This window comes from Antechinus flavipes, chromosome 2, assembly GCF_016432865.1.
Source record: "Antechinus flavipes isolate AdamAnt ecotype Samford, QLD, Australia chromosome 2, AdamAnt_v2, whole genome shotgun sequence".
Lineage (NCBI taxonomy): Eukaryota > Metazoa > Chordata > Mammalia > Dasyuromorphia > Dasyuridae > Antechinus > Antechinus flavipes.
In genome coordinates, this window is record NC_067399.1 from 178,577,167 (window position 1) to 178,594,362 (window position 17,196).

General features: G+C 31.3%; 1 protein-coding gene across 3 annotated transcripts in view; it reads right to left on the bottom strand.

The window, feature by feature from the left end:
* Window positions 1-17,196, bottom strand: part of AGPAT5 (1-acylglycerol-3-phosphate O-acyltransferase 5) — a 60,011-nt gene that overhangs the window by 31,443 nt on the left and 11,372 nt on the right. For 2 of the 3 annotated variants that reach the window (XM_051975991.1, XM_051975992.1), the window contains exons 2-4: window positions 16,623-16,692; window positions 8,481-8,596; window positions 2,910-2,999 (exon numbers count right to left, since the gene is read on the bottom strand). In XM_051975991.1, coding sequence (XP_051831951.1) covers window positions 2,910-2,999; window positions 8,481-8,596; window positions 16,623-16,692 — 276 coding nt within the window. The remainder of the gene's footprint in view (window positions 1-2,909; window positions 3,000-8,480; window positions 8,597-16,622; window positions 16,693-17,196) is intronic. The other variant, XM_051975993.1, reaches the window with a different exon arrangement.

Consider the following 17,196-nt stretch of genomic DNA (forward strand, 5'->3'; position numbering starts at 1 on the left):
AAGGGTATCTATTCTACCTCCATTAGGACACTCCACAGGCACCAACACCCCACCACAACTATCAAAATCTAGGTGTTCCTATTGATATTTGCCACAATAAGCCTTCTAAGTTGGTCTCCTTATTTTCATGTTTCTCCTTCATTAATCCATTCATTTTCCATATTCCCAAAATAATATTTGTAAGGCACAGATTTGAGCACTTTACTACTCTAATTATAAAACTTTAATGTGTTCCTCCTGGCTTCGAGGATAAAATAAAAACTTTTAAGTGGAACATTTATGGCTTCAACCTAACTTTCCAGCCTAATTTTAGGTCATTTTCTTTTTAAATTTTTCCATATTAGATATTAGTCCATGTCAAACCATTCTCTGCTGAGGCATTAGTATAAATCATATCCCAAATCCTGAAATTCACTTCTCCATTTTAGTCTTTTAAGTTCCTTCTCTTTCTATCTTATCAGGAAATACCATATCCATAAAGCCTCCCCAAGTTCCTCTAACCCCTACCCAGAGTAGCTCAAGCTCCTTTCCTACTCAAATACTCTTTTAATGCTTTATCTGGCATTCCCTCTATCTTATATTTTACTTATCTCTCTATATGTCAAATCTACTCAATTTCCCTAGCAAATTCAGGTTCCTTTTAAGGAAGCAGACTTTCATTTTTGCCCTTGCATCTCTAGCATTCAGCAGAGTTTCTTACACATAGATGTCTAGTCAAAATTCAAGCTTTATTGGTGAACCAATAAAGAAGAACTTAAGAGATTTCTAACTAAAATAACTACATTATTTATAAAAGAAGCAAAGCAAACTAAAGTGATTAATTCTGTTAAAGCAATATGAACATTATTAATATTTCTCTTTTCTGTTTGAAAAGTATCTATTTGCAGTAAACTGCTAAGAATAATATACAAAAGAACAGAACCAGCACCTGGATAAGGAGTACAGGTTGTTGAAGGTCACCGCATCTAGACATAAGAGATGGAATACTATCTAAATTCAAGGAGGAAAAGCAAAGTCTTGATAATGCCTAATAGTATTTATTTTTTAAATTATTTTTTAAATAAAAGACTCAATGAGAATTGATTTTTTTTGGGGGAAAACAATTTTAATCACATATACCATGCTGTCTCTCTCTCTCCATATACACAAACAAAATCCTACTTTCTGCATATTAGCAGTGTCTGTTTATCTCCTACATATTTGATAACAATATAGACTATTTACTTATAATGAATATATATAAATACATTTACACATGCTAGTACAAAAATCAGCCTTTAAAGGGTAAATAAAAAAAAAAAAGAACACTTATTAAAAATGTACATGTATCAGGCAGTATGCTAAGAGCTTTACAAATATCTCATTTGATCCTTACAACTCTGAGAGGTAGGTGCTACAATCCCTACTTTAAAGTTGAGGAAACTGAGGCAACAAGAAGTTAAGTGATTTGCCTAGGGTTGAATGGCTAGTTAGTGTCTAAACTCAGGTACTCCTGACTTCAGACTCAGAACTCTATCCATTGTGCTACGCAACAGCCTATAAAGTATTATTTATAATATTTATTTAAGGTATTAGAATCTTGCCTTAAAATAAATCTTTTTTATTTTACTTGATAGCTTTTGATTTTCAAAATGCATGCAAAGATAGTTTTCAACATTCACCTTTGTAAAACATTTGTGTTTCAAATTTTTCTCCCTCCCTTTCCCTTCACCCCCTCCCCTACATAGCAATTAATCCAATGTTAAACATGTACAGTTCTCCTATACATATTAAAAAATAAATCTTTTTTAAAAATCAGAATTATTTTCTAATTGCAACCTTATGAATTCTTCATGACATATAATTTGAGTTATGACTAATCTGGCACCTAGCATCGTCACCTGCCTTACTAAACATATAACTTCACTGTGATATAAGCAAAATAGTGCTTTAAAAAAATTAACCACACTATGTGACACCTCTACCTCTAAACAAAAATTTTTAAAGTTCATACTTAAGGAATGACTTAAATATGCAAATGTTTTAAACATATTAAATACACACATATAATATATAAACTAAATAATAACAGGGTTTTATGGTAGAGAATAAACTCCTATTAATATTATACTTTACTTCTAATTCACCAGACCACATTAAAATTATATTCTTTAAAATGACCTTCAATCTCTCACTTGAATTAGACACAATTGGACAAAAAGTTATACCACATTATAACATCAAGAACAAATCAAAATATAACAATTCCAATCACTGAACTTTTTTCCTAAAGAGAAGTCATGGGGGAAAAAAAAAAACATTTAGTAATAAACAATATTTTTTAATAGAAAATTATGGAAATTTTTTTGGTAGCAAAGTCATGCCATTACAAAATACCACTAAAAATGACTATTATAATTTTTTTGTTTGTAAACTTATGAATATTGAAGCAACTTTCAGATAATTCAACGAAAGCAATTTTAAAAAAAACTATCCTCCACACAAGGATTTATTGTTGAAAGGCAGAGTCATTTAGTTTTTGCTAATTCTATATATTTGTACAATGAATAAAAGAGAGAAATTTAAAATGTTAATTTTAGCCATATTATAGTTCATACTAATCAATGAATTGACCAATTGACATTAATATTCATAATAATAAGTAAAACTTTGGTCTATCCATTTTGTGTTTATTACTTTATACATAGCCCCAACAAAAATGCACTAAATATGCCATAGAATTTGTAGCTAACAGGGATTTTGGAGGTTACCTAATGAATAAGCATTGCCAAAAGTGAAACCTCCCTGATTAAAATCAATGTGATATTTCTAATAATGTGAGAGGGAAAAAAAGGTTTCTTTAGTTAAAACAGTGGATGATAGGCAAATAACAATTACATTAACAAAGGAAGAACATAGCATAATCTTACTGGAGTGCCTGTGTCCATCTGGCTCTGTAGCTTGTTTCTCATTTCCGTTTCGTTAAATTTGGCACTTCGTTTTACATAGATTCCTCCATGCTTAGACAAAGAAAATTAAAAAAGAAATCATTTCATCTTAAAATTCAGATGACCAGTACTCAAGATAGAATGAATGTTGAAAAAAACAAGTATATACACAAAACAATAAAACAATTTTCTAAATATATAAGGATTATGAAATTCTTAGCTATCCTATACAACATTATTCTTAAATGAACAATTCCAGATGTAATGCTAAAAGATTATGTTTCTATAGCACTATACTAAGTAATGGGTATTAAACAGGATGGGTTGATACAAAGAACAATTTAATGTTCAAATAAGAAAAACCTTTCAGTTCTAGTCTATAGCAATATTTATTTTTCTATTTATATTTAGGAACAAATTATTTTTTATATTAAGCTCCCTTTAAAAGAAACAGCATTTTCAGTCAACATTGTTCTTTTCAAAATATTAGAATTTTCATTCACATTTATATAATGGGTCAAAAGATTTACAAAATGCTTTACACAAATTATTTCATCTCTTTACAACAATCTTATGAGAAAGGCAGTATTTTACAAATAAGAACACAATAGAGAGATTAACTATCACATATAGTTGGTGTCAGAGGTAGGATTTGAAACCAAAACAGACTGAAAATTCTAACATAAAATTCTAAGAAATATATATATGTGTGTGTACACACCCGCACACACACACACACATATATATACATGTTTATTTATGTCAACAGTCCAGATAATAAGCCTGAACTAGAGTTGTGGCTCTATGAGTAGAGGATATGGCAACTGATCAGAAATGTGGAATGAAGGAAAATAATAAGTTAAAAATAAGAGTAAGGTTATAAATGTAGAGTTGTGGCTCTACGAGTAGAGGCATGGCAATTGATCAGTTATGTGGAATAAAGGAAAATGAGGGGTTAAAGGTAAGAGTAAGGTTATAAATGTAGATGACTAGAAAGAGGGGGTAGTCTTTATTTGAAACATAAATTTGGAAAAAGAATGGATTTGTGGAAAAAAGATATAATAAGATCTATAATGGTCATATCCCATCCATGCCCACTTATTCTATAAAAATCTATTCCATCCAAAAACAAAAAAAGAGGACAAGGAGTAGGGGTGGGGGTTACGAACAAGCCAGGATTCTTATTTAAAAATCATTGACTAGAATAAAGTCTGGCCTCTGAAGGATCTCTGTTAAAGGTAAGAAATGCCTCTTGGGCTCAAATTATGGGGTGATAGCAATTTCCCCCAAATCACTAGTCCTCTGGTGTTGTGATTATCTACAGGACTTTTATCTGTCCCAAAAACCATGACACTCACCTGGGAGTAGTTGGGCAATGAAAAGGTTGGTAACTTGCATTAGGATTCAGAGTTGGGTGGAATTTAAGATATAAATAGCGGCTATCATGTTGGAGACAAGTCCTAAGATTGTCTATTAAATGATTTTTTAAAAATATAAAATAGCAAAAATTAATGAATAGTATTAAAGATAATATTAATAATATAAATCCTAATAATTTTTCAAAAGACAACTCTCCCACATACATAAACTTTAAATAACATATAATGCTTAATCTTTGTAGAATTTTTTGGCAATATAGCAATATTGCTATTTAAATGAACCAACAAGGTATAAACACTAAAAAAGCTACTTTAGGCATCTCTCTAGGACATTTCATGGTACAAAAAGTATTGGCCTATATTACTTGATAGAGGAGTAATTTAAGTTGAGATTAAAAAAAAAAAACTAACCAGGAAAACAGAACAAGAGATCATTAAGAATCACTGGACTCCCTGAAAACAATGTTTAAAAAAAAGTTTTGACACTACATTCCAAAGAACATCACTAAGATTTCACAGCTAATATTATAAATAAGAAGAGTCTTAGAATATTCCAAAAGACAAAAGTAGAAAAACTTGCCTTGTAAAGGTGAATACAACCTACATGGACCTTTAAAAAGGAGGGGACTTTCAAGCATTTCTGGGGAGGGGGAAAAAAAAGTTGAACAGGAAATTTGAACACGCAAACAGAAAAGTCTAGAGAAACTTACAAAAGTAAATTTACATAAGAAACAGGAAGGAATTGTAGAATGACAGAGTTCCAATATTTTAATAGGGTAATAAAGGAAGTATAATTTCAGGATAGCAATGCCTTCAAAGGTCATTGAAGGAATTTTTATTTAAAAAAAAAAAAAAAAGATCCTGGGAGATAGACTGTTTCTATTCTGGGGAATTCAAGGGAAAAGTAAGAAGGTAGAATAAAGGGGGTAAAACAATACAGAGACAAGGAAAAAGGTGGTATAACTTGCTATTTCTCACAAATAGAATGTATGAAAATATACAAACATGGAGGAAGGAGTTGGATAGTAGATAAACCTCATTCTTATATACAATCAGCAAAAGGAAATTGAATACATGTGTAGTACAATATAAAGTTTGGTGTAAAAGTACAACAAACTCAACAAAGAAACAAGGGGGAAATGGAGGGGGCAAATGGGTTTAGAGGGAAGAGAATATTGAGGAGTTAAGTAAAACAAAGTCCATCTTGAAGTATGATTAAAATAAGGGAGAGGAAGGGAAAAATGTGTTCTATGTATGTGATGGAATATTATTTAAGTAAGAAGCAATCAAAGAAATAATTTCAGAAAATCTAGGTAGTATGAAGTGATCTAGAATTAGCAATATCTAAATAACAATTTATAAATGAAAGCAAAATTAAAAAGAAAAAAGACTTAAGAACTCCATTCAGTGCAAAGAACTATGTATTCAGAGACCTATAATGAAACATGTTACTCACCCTCTTGGCAGAGAGGTAACAGACACAAAGTAAAAAGCACATAATTTTGGATATGGCTACTATCTGGATTTATTTTGCTTGATTTTATAAATTTACTTGTTATAAGGATTTACCCTCCTCCTAGTTTTTAATGAGTGGTAGGAGGTCAGCAATAGTTATCTTTTCCCTCAAACCATTCCCCTTTAACTTCCCTATTTCTTTCTTGGGTAACACCCTCTCCCAATCACACAAATTCAAAATCTAGATACTAACTTTAATTCTCTACTCTCACTTTCTCATAATTAATGCAATTGTCAAATCTGGGTTATTTCTACCTTTATTATACTATATCTTGTATATGTCCCATTTTCTACTTTGATACTACCACCACCCAGGTAAACAAGTCCTTATCACCTCATAACTGGATTATTGCAATAGCTTGTTGGTTGTTCTCTGGCTCAAATCTCTCACCCACTCCAATTCATCCTGTAGTCAACTGCCAAACTGAATTACCTAAAGTATAGTTCTGATCATGTTGTTGACATTCATTCATTTTTCAGTTGTTTTCAACTCTCTGTGACTTCATTTGGAGGTTCTTTAATAAAGATATTGGAGTAATTTGCCATTTCCTTGTCCAGTTCACTTTACAGATGAGGAAAATTGTTGACTTGCCCAGGGTCACACAACTATCAACTCTAGGTATTCCGATCTTTGGATTCTAGTACCCTCCCATAACTTGGTCCACTTCTACCTCTCCAGTCTTCATATACCTTGTTCCTTAGCACACACATTGATGCTGTCCTCTCTGCTATTCCTCAAACAAGACACTCCAATTCCAGATACAGAATTGTTGTCCCCCATACCCAGAATACTCTCCCCCCTTCCTGGATTTCTGTAAGTCTCAACTAATGTTTTAACTAAGAAGCTTTTCCTAGTCCCTCCTTCCCTCTAAGACTATTCACTAATTTATCATGTATATATGTGTGCATAATTAAATAACTATATATCTTATTTGTACATAGTTTTTGCATATTGTCTTGCCCCCTTTTAGCATCTCCTTTCTTGCCTTTCTCTATAACCTCACTACTTAGCACAATGCCGAGTACTTAGTGCTGAATAAATGTTAGTTAACTGATAAATACTCATACTACACCTACTTCAAAGATGTGTTATGAAGATTAAATGAGATTCCTAAAAAAGTCTGTAGAACACCTGCTAGATATAAGTAGTAATTGTTATATCATTGCTACCTATTATGCTATCTACATCATAGTTTTAAGTATGTCTATATATGTATATATGTGTATGCATACACACACACAGCACATATACATGCCCATACACCCTTTTAAACCACAAAGCACTATATAAATAAGATATTATCATTAATAAATATAAGGAAAAGAATTACATAGGACAAGAAGAAAACCCCATAATGATAAAAATTTAGATCAAAAAATAACAAGAATTTACAAATATACCAGCATCTATTAATTAACCCTAGGCATCTTTTTATGAGTTAATCTACCTATAAGCAATAAACTATCAAAAATTCCATTAACTTTAAATTTTATTGAAAATCTATGCTGGTTTAACTGCATCATTTGAAAATTCATTTTATATAAGTGAAATGAAGGCAAAAAGCTGGGTGACCATTAATGGCCCTTTAATTTTGACATACTTTAATTCCACAACATAATATTTGTACTCAATGGTGATATAATATGTAAAAATAAATAGAAAGAATGGACGTTTTATACTTGGAACTAAAAAATACTGAGTAAGGAGATAAAGATATAAAATAAATTTAGTGAATTATTATTGAGGGATTTTTTAGGCCTTTAAGAATTTTATTCAAAATTTTAAATCTTTAAATAAAGCTGACCAAACCAATTTGTTTTGCCTTACAAGACACCTCATTACCAATCTGTTATTTCCCTTATTTGATTCCTGCTTCTGACAAAAAAAAAAACAAAATTATTTTAGGCAAAATCTATAAAGTACAAAATTTAGTCATTATAAACTTCAAAGCAAAATTCTGTTTACATATCCATTATATAAGAAAACTTTTTTTTAAAAAATGAGTTTAGCTTTATCAATAAATGTGAATGAAAATAGGTCTTTTTTATCAAAGAATAATATCTGTTGTTAAACAAGATGTAATAATATGAACCTATCATAAAGTCCTAAAGTCATTATTTTTCTCAATATATACACTGACAGTATGTGTATGTATGTGTGTGTGTATATATATGTATGTTTTTGTTGTTGTAGATATTTTTATCTGCTATCTATTATCCTTCAACTACTGAAAAATATTCCCATATTACAAATATACCTTACGATTATTTTCATATATATCATCACTTTCATACTTGAGAAAATTTTAAATATCAAATAATTTTATCAAGAAAAATAAAAATAAGAACAGTTACCCTTTATAAAACAAGGAAAAAATTATATGGAATTTAGTAAATAATTACTAAGGGATATATAATCCCAGAGGGCATTACTTTCCTTTATCATTTTATTCCCTAAGATAATGTATTTCATGAAATATCATACCTTCACAATGATTTTTTTACCTTTAATACACTTTGAAGTTTTAAACTTACTACATTTTAAAATTCTTTCAAATCATCTACAAGAAGTTTATCATAAAAATATTTTAGTTTATAATAAGACGCTGGCACCTACAATAATACCACAAAACTAAGAAAATAAATGAAAACAAATTACCTGAGAAAAATACCACCCATACAACGGAAGCCACTTTAAGCCATTTTTCAGAACATAGCGTACATGTCCAAGAGCATTCTGCCTGATTGCCAAAATGTCAGCAATAATCCAGTCAACTGCCAAAACAAACCCAAACTCATTAGCATAAAACTGCTTCAAAAAGTTGCCAGAAAGTTCTATCTACTCCATAAAACAAAATAATATTCATAATCAAATAACAATTTTAGATGTAACCAATTTATAAAATTAGACCCTAAAAAAAGCAAAATTTTATTATATTTTAAAATATCAGGAATTCAATGGTCATTTAAAAAAAAAAAACCACCATCATAAATATAACATATATAAGAGGCAAAAAAAAAATTTTTTTTAAAGGCAAATAATTTTTTTTCTCTTCTAAGATGGAAATGGGGGATGACATAAAAAGGTAAAGCTTTATAGTTTTTTTTTTAAACTAATATCTGTAGATTGAAAAATTTAAATGGGATCCATAACAGAAAAGCCAGTCTAGATTTACTAAGGATTTATTGTGCACAGATACATATATGGTAGGTGATATGGAAGGACCCAGGAAAGACATGCTCACACACCCCCTCCCCCACACCAAGAAACTTATACTCACATGTGAGTGTGGGTGTGGGTGTGTATACTAACTGAAAATAAATTTACAGAGCAAAACTTAAGTCAAGCACAACACAATTTATAGTACAAAAAGAAATAACTGATTTTTGAGTGTGTCAAATAGAGGAATATGTTCTGGTGAAATCCATAACTGAAAACTTTTTAGGAAGAGAAAAAAAGAAAAAGGAAAGGATAGTATTTTCTCAACAAAGAGAATGTCAAATATGTATGTACAGAAATGGAAATATGCAAGTTACATAATACAAATAATGGCAAGTAAATTATCTTCATTTTAAAGAGAAGGCCTCGGAAATGTACACTACAGGAAATAATAAAAGGAAAAGGTGCAAAAACAGGGATAAAAATCTGGATTTTTTAAAACTAGCAACAGATTTTTTAAATAGGAGAGAAAAACATGGTTTGTGTTTGAATAGCATACTTCTATTAGCTGGGCATACACAACTGAATTAAAAAAGTATACCAAGAAAAGACTAAGAAGTTGTTGCAACTATCTTGGCACAAGATCACAAGATCCTAAGTCCTAGACTATGGAAACCCAAAAATTGTTGCATAAAAAAGTATGTCCTAGTGACAAATAAGATGCAAGAGATAAAAGAGAGGAAGGAATCAAAATTATTCTGAGGCTGTGGTCATTGATCAGAATACTAATACTGAGCACAATCTAGAATTTATAAAAGGGCAAAATATATTTTGGATAGAGAAGTTGGCAATGTTAAAATTAATGTGTGAATAGGACATCAATGTGAAAATTTCCTGTTATAAATTTTTAAAAGGGGATTCCAGGGAGAACTTAAGATGTCAATTAAAAATTTAGTGTCTTAAGAATGAAGGTTTGTGGGTGCTAGGCATATTTAGCTTAAAGAAAAGAAGACTCAAGGGGATATGAAACCTTTCTTCATGCATTTAAAGATCTGTCATGAGGGAAAGAACCAGACTTTTTCCATTTGGACTGTAAAATGAAAGAGCCAAGAGCATATGATAAATGGTGAAAAGAGAGCAAATTGAAGTTTGCTGTCAAGAAAAAAAATTTAACTGTACAAAAATTCTACAAGTAAAGGCTACATTAACCACTTTTATTGGGTATATTTCAGTAGCAATTTCTTTCCCGTGAGTTGGACCAAGTAATCATTGAGGTACCTTCCAACTCTCAGATTTTGTAATTCTCTGGGAGAATCCACATGCTGCTCATCTTATAAAGTAATATTTTCACAATATAGTATTTAGAACATGGCTTGATATCTAGAGTTTGTCTTCTCTGTCACTCTCTCCTCAACAATCCTGAGAAAAAACAGGTATTCCTAGAACCCAGTTAGAACCTCTTTATATCCCATCTATATAAAGGAAAAAAATTTGTTTTGGGGTGGTTGGTGGTGATGGTGTAATCCTAGATCCATCAGAGAACAGAAAACATGATATAGTAGAAAAAACTACTAAAGTTAGTCAAAAATCTGGATTTTACTTCAAACTTTGCTATGGAGTTAAATAATCTTTTAAATTCCTATGGGCTCTAAAGATACTATACTTGTTTAGTTTTCTTGATAGGTTAAGTAATTATTTCTCTACAAATGTTGCTACTTCCCACCCTAACATCAAAAAATTACCCAGAATCAATGAAGAACTAAATACTTCCCTGCCTATACAGAGTAAACATAATTTAACCTTTTCTTGATGACTTAGGTTCACAATTCTAAATAAAACAACTTGATAAAGTAAAAAGAACACCGGATTAGGAGTTAAAACACCTGCAATCTTTTTCATCTGGTTCTGACACTGACCGATTGTGACCTTGGACAAGTTAGTTACTTCACTTCTCTCAGTCTTTTTTCCCCCTCTAAGATGAAAAAGTTAAAGTTAAGCCAATCACTTAATGTAATTATTTAATTTACTTAATAAATCCATTATTTCTCAGGTACTTTATAGCCCTAAGACCTGTTACTGTGGCTGACAAAATGATGCCCTCAGCAAGTACAAAAATATATAGAAATGTGAGTGCCTTTAGATTACTCTAGACTACAGGGTTCATTTTATGTCTGCTTTTTTACACATTTTCTCTTTCTTTTCATGATACCAAGAAAAACAGCATGATATCATCATGGTTGCCTATAAGTGGTTGCTTCCCAAGCCACTGCAAGCTATGAAACCAGGTAAACAAAACTCACCAAATACAAGTTCTAATAAGCAAATAGACTTTGAATGGGGATGGGTGTTAGTGGTGGTAGTGTAAAATTTCTACTATGAAGTGCAGAGTTTGTGACTTTACTTTTGCTATTTACAGATTACCTTTTTACTTCCTTTTTGAATTCTTGGCTTATGTTCTAGATAAAATCGCCAAATGGCTAAGTACCAATAAAGAAATTCTTTCTGTATTAATATTAATTACAAATATAGAGTATACTTAAGGCATCAATGTTTTGAATAATAATCCCCAACACTGACTCAAAAAACATACTTCCCTTCTGAATAATTTTGGCACTTTTTTTTTACATTGGTAGTATGAGAATGATAATATAGTAATATCTATTTGTATTTATATAGTTTTTTACCATATAGAAAATGTTTCTCCCAAAGCAATCCTAAGTAGTATAATAATTATCATCCCCATTTTGCAAATGAGAAAATAAAGACTCAAGAGTGAAAGTTAAAGGATTTCCCAAAGATAACACACCTGGGTTTAGTATTTAGCGATCCTATTACAATTTGGCTCCAACTTGCCCAGATTTATTTCACTTTAACCCTATTTCACATGTCCTATATTCCAGCCACACTGGCATAGTTACTTTATATTACACTATATTTTCCTAATTCTGCACCTTTTCAGACTGTCTTCCATTATCAGAAAATCATCCTTTTAAGATTTAGTCAAGGAGCATTTTCCCAAGTTTTACCAGATTCTCCCAGTCACTAATGTTCTCCACATCCTCAAATTATAATGGATGCTCATTTTTGGACAGGCTTTCTCCAAAAGAACTTAAGCTCCTTGAGGAAGTAACTCTTTTGTTTTTGTCTTGAAATTACCAGCATCTGGCATTGTACCTGGAAATTCTAGGTATTTAATAAACTGAATTCCATTGAACAGAATGAACAGTTGTCATCAGATTTAAATCCAGGTCTCCTGGATCCAAACCCAGGGTCTAACATTTAACAGGCAAGGATTTTGCTTTATAAAAAGACAAATTAAATAATCTCCCTATATATATTCACAACTTTAAAATTAAAAAGTATTGGCATAAAGAAAAAATAGAAAATTAAGGACTGACTGAATAGGGGAAAGGAAGTATAAATAATCAAAGACAATAAGAAGTAAAGAGCAATTGAGAAATAGGAAATTTTCCCAGAAAACAAGGGTGGTGGAGAACCCATTAGAAGTTAAATAATGAATGATTCAAAGTAATAAATGGTCAAGAGACCTAAGAAGTAATCTAGTTAGAAAGGGGAATACACATACATGCAAACATATGCACCCATGGTAAATAAAAACTGTTTCTTATATGTCAATCCAGAATTAACATTATGCCATTAAAATTATAACTTGCAAAACATTAAGCTGTAATTTTTAAAGTAAAGAGAGTAATGTGTCCAAGATGACCAAAGAAATATATGTAAATTAAATGGTTCACTGAGTTATGTTATGGGTACCACATTATTAAGTAACTAGAAATTCTAATGCTCCTTGGAATTAGAAATTGGGACTAGTTCAAAATTGGGAATACTATAAGCACCTGAAGAGTCTTCTCCCGAAATGAAAAGACAGATGCCCTATAGCACCCCTAAGCTCCACCCAAGATTCCAGTGAGAATTTTTAACCTCCTTCAAGAATTTAACACCACCTCTCTAGAGTCCATTAGCATGCAAGTAGAAGAGACAATGCAATTTAACTAACATTTTATTCAAGCAATCGACTATGTGCCATCATTTATATCAGTCAAGCACACTGATAAGCAGTGAAGACACAAAGAAAGACAAACAATCCTAGAATTCAGTGAGTTCATATTCTACCAGCGGGGATAAGACAACAGGTACAATATAAAGCAAGATTAAGATCACAAAGGACAAATCAGATGAAGTGCACCAGGAAAATTCAAGGAAGAGAATACTTAAAGCTAGGTAACCAAGAATGGTTCCATAAGACAATAGTAGCAATGAGGAAGAAGGGAATTATAGGAAGGAAGACAAATGCAATATGGAAATAACCAGTAGTCCTGTAGTTTTAATTTGGCTGGAATACTGACTTCATGAAGATTAAAATTAGACTGTAGAGATTATTAATTTGCCTAAGAAATTCCTATTTGATCTCAATGTTAATAGGGAGTCAGTAAAGGTTTTTGATTTGGGGAATGACTTTAGGAAAATGATTTTAGAAGTTTTAGAAAGGATGAAAATACAGAGAAAGATTGGAGTAGGAGGAGACATTAGGGTATTATTATAATGTGATAAATGTCCCAAGTAGGATAGAGAAAGAAGCTGATGTCTGAAATGAGAACTATGATAGAGTTGAAAATGGACAGAATTTTATAACTGACTGGATATGGTATAGGGTAACTACAAAGATGATAATATCAAGACTCACTTTTTCCCCCTCAGATAGATATCCACTGAATTTTTGAGAAGTAGGTCATGAATTCTTCCTTAAAACTGATCTAAAAACTGGGCTCTAAAGAGTCCCTTATTTAACTGGCAAAATATTGTTATGAAATGTCTAGAACCTCTGGAGGACCCAGGAAAAAAATCTTGAGAAAAGGGCTTTTAATCCTATAAGGTTTTAGAGTTGATACCTGTTTGGATTAGAAGGGTTTCCATAATATAAATCTAATGATTTTGAAGAATTTAGGGAAATAAATCCACTCCACTTGTTTAAGGCAGTTGAGTACCACCTTCTATTTGTACATCTGTACTCCAAAACAAAAATATCAACCATCACTAATTACTAATTAGTAATAATGGGTTTCTAATAACAACTGTATAAGAATCTTAGGAAGAAACAACAAAATATAGGATCTGTTTTAAAGAAACAGTCAAACATGTCACATGTACATTTTAATCTATATTATGCTAGTAAAATCATATAAATCCTCCTGGTCATATTAATCAGGGTGAAGAAAAATATGGATTAAATTAAGCTTAAATCAATCCCAAATCTTCATTTTAGCCTAGGCCTTCAAATTATTCTTTTATCAAAAATGTTGGAACAGTTAAATGGTACAGTGGATAGAGCACTGACCCTGTAGTCAGGAAGACCTGAGTTCAAATCTTAATGTGGCCTCAGACACTTAACACTTAACTAGTTGTGTGACCATCAGCAAGTCACTTAATTCCAATTGCCTTGCAAAAACAAAACAAAAAAAAAAAAAAAATTGTCAGCACAAAACAAAAGCAAGTTATTTCAGTTTCACCTTTTATCTCCCTTGCCTTTTTTCTGGTCCCAGGTGCCAAAGGAGCCCATCATAGTAAGTGCACCAATAGAGGGGAGGTACATTAGACTGGCCAGAGCCTCCATACCAATCAGTAGAATGAGACCCATTAGTAGCTACAAGAAACACTTTTTGGAGCCCCAACTCATTAAAAAAAATTTTAAAAACCATGGGAATAAAATGAAAATCGGGGTTATGTCACACCAAGCCTATGGAAGGGACAAGAGAAGATATTTTAAAACTGCATTACTCCTAAAGTATATTAAGTTATAATAGCAAAGACAAAGTACATAAACAAAATGACATTAAGCTGTACCAAAAATAAAGCAGATTTTAAATTCTGTATCAGGGAACATTAAAAACTCTCAGATTCCTTAATAAAAGAACTTCCATGGCACTAGCCTTTCTTTTTCCTCATAGTCTTAGAGAAACATTTGAGACAGATAAGAGGCACAGTAGAGAGAGCACTGGCCCTGGAGTCAGAAGGTCCTGAATTCAAATTTGACCTCAGTAAGCTTGCTAGCTGTGTGACCCTTGAGCAAGTCACTTAACCTTGACTGCCTCAAAAAAAAAAAAAAAAAAAAAAACCTGTTAATATTTAAACTTAAAGCTTAGTGAAGCAAGCAAGAGGACCAGGAGAACATTGAACACAGCAATACTGTGCAACAATCAACTATGACAGACTTAGCAATTCTCAGCAATACAGTGACCCAAGACAATTCCAAAAGATTCATGATGAAAAATGCTATCCACATCCAAAGAAAAAACTATGGAGTCTAAATGCAGAATGAAACATACAATTCTTTTTTTTTCTTTCTCGTGGTTTTTCCTTTTTGCTTCTTTCATAATGCAACTAATGTGGAAATAGAATTACTATGATTGTACATGTATAACCTGCATCTCTTGGGGTGGGGGGAAGGGCAGAACTCAAAATATTATAAAAGTGAATCTTAAAAATTATTTTAAATAGTATTTTTCCCAAAAATACAATTAAGTTGGGGGAGGAGGAAAAAAAAGAGAGAAGCATTTATCTGGAATGGTTAGACTATTACTATCCCTGAAAGACAAATGAATTAAGTATCAAAGGACTTTCAATTTCTATTCATTGAACTCAAACTGCCAATATTTCATATGAATTTAGATTGGCCTAAAAATATCCTATTTCTTCAAAGATTATATACTCTCTTTAAAACAAATATTTTTGGTAAGATACAAAATTAACAGTTATTTATTAGGAAAAAAAATTAAATACAACAACAAAAAACCTTAATACCGCATAATTACAATAATCAAAGTTGTCCCTGATAAGAAAATACATCTCCCTCTTTTCGTTAAAGATGTGTGGGGATTCAATCTGGAACAATACATATTCTATTTTATAAAACTCAAATGATGTATTGATGTATTGGTGACTTGCTACACTGATTTTTTTCTTAACTTTTCTTTAATTTTGTTATTAGTGGTTTACTCATCAAGAGATGGTAAAAAGATATAGTCTGAACTGAAGATGATATCACAAGCAAGACTTAAAACCCAGACCTTGCTGGCTCTCTATCTGCTTCTCCTTATGTAATACAATGTACCTATAAATCACATCAATATAAAAATGTAAGATTATTTTTATACATGAAAATATACATTCACATTTCCCCAGTAACTAAAAGTAAATATGGCATTGTTTCCAACTCATTAAGAGGGGGAAAACAGTATACAAAACATGATATAGTGAAAAAGTGTTCATCCAAATCCAACATGAAAGTTATCAATTACCACACTGTTTCCGAAACAGATTTCATCAAGCAACTTTTTACAGCTTCCTAAAACAGCCTTTTGGATAACTTATATTAACTGCTAGTGATATAACATATCATAAGTATTTATAACAGGATGGGGGAAGAGGTTTAAAATTTTTTTTAACATCTATGACTTCTCAAAAGCATGTCCAATAAGAAAAAAAGCTCAGGTACATTCACACTCCAAGGTATATGTTTTATATAGTTCACTTAAAAAATTAAGGATGGTAAACCTATTTTTACTATTTGTGTACCTTTAAAAAAAAAAACCCTACATTGCAGACAAACAAAATACAAACCTGTGCACTGATGATTTGATAAATATATTATATTTTCTTTATGTTTTGGCAAATCCCCATATAGTATTATCTAAAAGATAAAACAACAACAAAAAAGAAAATATTATTTTCTGGTGTTGTAGTTTTTAAAATTAACATTCAACACTTTAATCTACCAAATAAAATATAACAAAAAAATGGAGTATTAACAAAGGCAAATGTATGTAAAAGACACATCATGAATAGAAACGTACACAACCAACAATAATCAATGATTTAAACTCAGGGGTCCCTCAGAGCCCACAAGGCCAAGTGGCAATAAGAAAGGGACACATCAGAAGTGTAAAGGTGAAATAATGATCAAAACAATCATTTCTACAGTCCTCTCTTCACACAAATGTTATTAAGAATAAGTTAATTTAGAGTGCCAGACTTGGGAATCAGAAGTAATCAGGGCTTACTTTTGTATATGACATTTATTTAGTACTTATGGTCAATGGGCCCAGCCATTTAACCTCTTATGAGGTGTCAACTTGGTTTCCTCATCAATAAAATCAAAATGATACCATCAGTACCTACCTGACAAGATTATTTT